At 34.5% G+C, this 4,088-nt stretch overlaps 1 protein-coding gene across 1 annotated transcript; it reads left to right on the forward strand.

The window, feature by feature from the left end:
• Positions 1 to 2,771: 2,771 nt before the first annotated feature.
• Positions 2,772 to 3,687, forward strand: LOC114163571. Its single transcript, XM_028047876.1, has 2 exons — positions 2,772 to 3,086; positions 3,190 to 3,687. Exons 1-2 carry the CDS (start codon positions 2,772 to 2,774, stop codon positions 3,685 to 3,687), a joined length of 813 nt encoding a protein of 270 aa, XP_027903677.1.
• The last annotated feature ends 401 nt before the right edge of the window (positions 3,688 to 4,088 follow it).

The raw sequence follows: 4,088 nt of genomic DNA on the forward strand, positions 1-4,088 counted from the left end.
GCATTCATCATCTCTTTCTGATCTGTCTGATCCATCTTCATCATTTCAGTCATCATTTTCATCATATCTTCCAAGTGACCTTTCTCACTGCATCATTCATTAGCTGACTCAAATCTTCAGACATTTGTTCAGCTCTGATGGCCAACTTCAGAAGCACATCTTTGATTTCATGACGAAGTTCGTTAAAATATGGATTTTCAGGAAATCTCTGATGGGGTTGAGGGGTGGTATTAACAGTTACAAGTAATTCTATGAAGTTGTTCTTACTTGCATCCCTCAACATATCAGACAATATTTGCTTATTTTCGTACCACTCTTGCTCAATGTTTCTGCATCTTTGATGAACTCGCAACCTTTTATCCATGGACTCTAATTTCTCTATAACTTCACCCATTAATATCATAACTTCCCTGTAGGATGGTCCATTGGTTGCTTCAACTTGCTGTGGTGGTACATATTGTTGCTGAACACATTTGGAACATATGGTTGCTGAGGTGGACACTTAGAATATGGTTGTTGCTCATATCCCAAAAAAGATGATCTAGGATATAGATCATTAAATTGTCATAAAGTTAACCCACTTATATCAGGTGCAGAAGTAGGTGTGACAATTTGTTGCTGAAAATCACGTGGTTGCTATGGATAGTAATCATAATTCACTTGAAAATCACACAGTTGATTATTTTCATATGAAAAATTATTTTGCATTTTTGAAAGAGGTTTTATGAAAAGAGATAAGTTGAAAGCTTGTTGAGTAGACTTCCAGGAAAGAGAGGTGCGTCTCAATGGACAACTTAAGTACCTTATCTTTCCTTAGCCAAAGTTTTTCCCAACTAGTTTCACAAATTTCCCAACAAAATTCCTCAACCAAAAATTACGCTTAAAAAATAACTAAATAAAATAAAATTAAATAACTAAAGAAAATTAAAAAAATGTTAGAATAAAAATTGAGAAAAGAAAATGTTAGTGATAAACAAAAAAATAAAAATAAAAATAAAACAAAAATAAGAATAATAAATAAAATCAAAAGAATAAAATAAAAATAAGAACTAAAATGATAAAAATTCTAACCGTGTTCCCCGGCAACGGCGCCAAACAAGTTAGTTCTTATAAACTATACAAGAGAGTTAGTCAAATAAAATAATAAAAATATGGGGATTAAGATAAACGCAAATAGAAATAAAATTAAAAGATAAAAAGAAATAAAAACAATAGTAAAGAAAATAGATTGATTCCATTGCTTTTCAAAATAGATTTATCATCGGTTATCTAAAGACTATTGCTCAATTAATTATTGTATAGATTTACAAATTAATCAATGTAAAGTCTCAATTAATTTGTTGGCGTTCTCACTTTTAACCAAAGTCAGTCTCAATTAAAATTGAGAACTTTTAGATATCCATAGTAAATTCAATCAAAGTACAGTCTCAATCAAATTTTACTATGCCTAATCATGTCTATTCTTTTATCTCCTCACCAAATAAAAAGCTTAATTAATCAAAGTAAAGTCTCAATTAATTTTCGTTAGAGTAAATACCTTTAATCAAAGTAAAGTCTCAATTATTGGTAAAAACTCATTTAATCATATGAAAGTTTCTAAATAAAATCAAAGTAAAGTCTCAATTAAATTTAAAAACCCTTGACTCATATGATCAATATGCATATAGATCTAAAATCATTACTTTTTATGTGATTCAAAGATAAAAAAACATAGATAAATTAAAACCTCAACAATAATAAAAAGAACAAAGAAATTAATTCATTCTAACCTCAGAATCCATAATGAAATTACAATGGAATCACCCCAAGAAGTTTAGCAATTCATGGAATACAAAATAAAAAGAAGAATAGAGAGAAGAAAAGAGAGAGAAGGAAATGAAATTAGGCACCCCTAAGGGTTCCAAAACTCCGAAGTCCCGAGCTTGTTTTCTACTTCTCCTTGGTCTCTTTATATAGGAATTGGACTGGGCTTTCTGTTGCTAAAATCTCTCAAATATCTTTGAAATAAAGATAAATATAAATATTTAAAAATACTTGGAGAGATATAGACTATTTCACAAATATAATTGGTTGATAATATCATATCTAATATAATTAAATTAATTAATTACTTAAAGATATATGATAAATTATCACCAATTAATATTTGTATTAATTTTCCAAATCAACCCTTTGCAATCTGCTTAAATTATCTTCTAAATAATCCAATATCTCAAGATATATTTGTTTGTTGTGGAACTAAAAAGATTCAAGAAGATCTTGTCATATTTAAAAAGATTTGGTAGTTATTATCTTTTAATATTTTATGATATAATTAAATAAGATAATTATTTAAAAATATCAAATAAAATATCTAAAGATATATTTTCCCAAATTATCTTCTATCATAAAGATAAAGAAAATCGCAAGGTCCAATTTTTCTTTCCTCTCTTCTTGGTTTAGCCAAACTTCTTCACTTTTTCAAGCTTTCTTGCCGTCTTCATGTAATGCTTGGCCTGAATTTTTGTGCTTTTAATAATTTCTTATTCTTTGATTTATCTTTAAGGTGTCATGAAGCTTTAATCAATTTATTTCCACACCTCTAAATGAGCTTAAAACTTAACTTCAGCTGCATCAACAAACGTTAAATATCCAAAAATAATTTATGCAGCTAAAAATCACTTTTTAAGACATTTTATCACACAAGCTCAAACAACCTAATTATCAAAATTATCAATTAAATCACTCTTTAGGCACATAAATTCAATTAAATACCCAGAATTAAACATTAAATGAGGGCAAAAATACGTACTCATCAGCAGCAGAAGAAGCCATATGATAGGCCACAAAGCTCGGCTAGGAAACTGCAGTGCTACAACTGTGGTGGGGAGCATTATCGGAGGATTGTCCAAACCCTCGGCAGTTCTAGTGGTGGTGGTGGTGGTAGCACTGGCAAGTGCTACGTTTGTGATCAGACGAGCCATTTTGCACGGCACTGCCCGAATAAGAAACCAGCTGGAGGTGCACCAGCAAAGAAACTAGTAGGGGATCGACCTAGAGCCCCTGGTCGTGTTTTTGCTTTGACGACTACCGAGCCGCCTAGTCAGGTAACTTAGTATAGACCACTTGCTTATTATTTAAGCATGAGGTTGTTGTGTTGTATGACTCAGGAGCTACCCATTCATTCGTATCCAATGAATGTGTGAGGAGGCTCGGTTTAGTGATGCGAGAGCTGGCGTGCGACTTGATAGTCGCGACACCTATCCACCACGTCTGTTTGTGTGGATGCCCTATAGAGGTGGCAGGCCGCAGGTTCAAGGTCAATCTCATCTGCTTACCAATGGAGGGGTAGATGTCATTCTGGGTATGGATTGGTTTGCCAGCAACCATGTGGTGATTGATTGTGGGCAACGCAGGGTGGTGTTTCCAGATGCAGAAGGACTGGAATTGATATCATCTAATCAGGCAGAGAAAGAGATTGAGGCAGGGGCTACATGTTTTATGATAGTAGCTCAGACGGAGAAGAAGAGTATTGCAGAGAAGATTAGTTTGATTCCTATGATAGATGAATATGCCAATGTCTTCCCTGACGAAATCCCAGAGTTGCCACCAAGCAGGGATGTGGATTTCCCCATTGATCTCACCCTGGGGCTGGCCCAGTATCTATGGCACCATATCGGATGGCACCAGCTGAGTTGGCAAAGCTGAAGAAGCAGATTGAGGATCTGCTTGAGAAGAACTTATCTGGGCGAGTGCGTCGCCATGGGGGGCGCCGGTTTTACTTGTGAAAAAGAAGGATGGCAGCTCCAGGTTGTGTGTTGACTACCGACAACTGAATAAGTTGACAATTAAGAATAAGTACCCGTTGTCGAGGATTGATGATCTACTGGACCAGTTGATGGAACAACTGTGTTCTCCAAGATTGACTTGAGGTCTGGATACCATCAGATCTTAGTCAAACTAGAAGATGTGCAAAAGACTGCATTCAAGTCTCTCTACGGTCACTATGAGTATGTGGTGATGCCATTGGAGTGACGAATGCGCCTGCTATATTCATGGACTACATGAAAAGGATATTTCGGCCGTATCTGGATCAGTTTGTCGTTGTA

The sequence above is a fragment of the Vigna unguiculata genome, chromosome 9 (genome assembly GCF_004118075.2).
Source record: "Vigna unguiculata cultivar IT97K-499-35 chromosome 9, ASM411807v1, whole genome shotgun sequence".
In the NCBI taxonomy this organism is placed as follows: domain Eukaryota; kingdom Viridiplantae; phylum Streptophyta; class Magnoliopsida; order Fabales; family Fabaceae; genus Vigna; species Vigna unguiculata.

Excerpts from the sequence above, each read along its gene's own strand:
- LOC114163571 (XM_028047876.1), top strand. The coding sequence starts at position 2,772 with ATGAGGGCAAAAATACGTACTCATCAGCAGCAGAAGAAGCCATATGAT. Across the intron at positions 3,087-3,189 it reads CTACCGAGCCGCCTAGTCAG|GCTCGGTTTAGTGATGCGAG; the intron begins GTAACTTAGTAT and ends ATGTGTGAGGAG.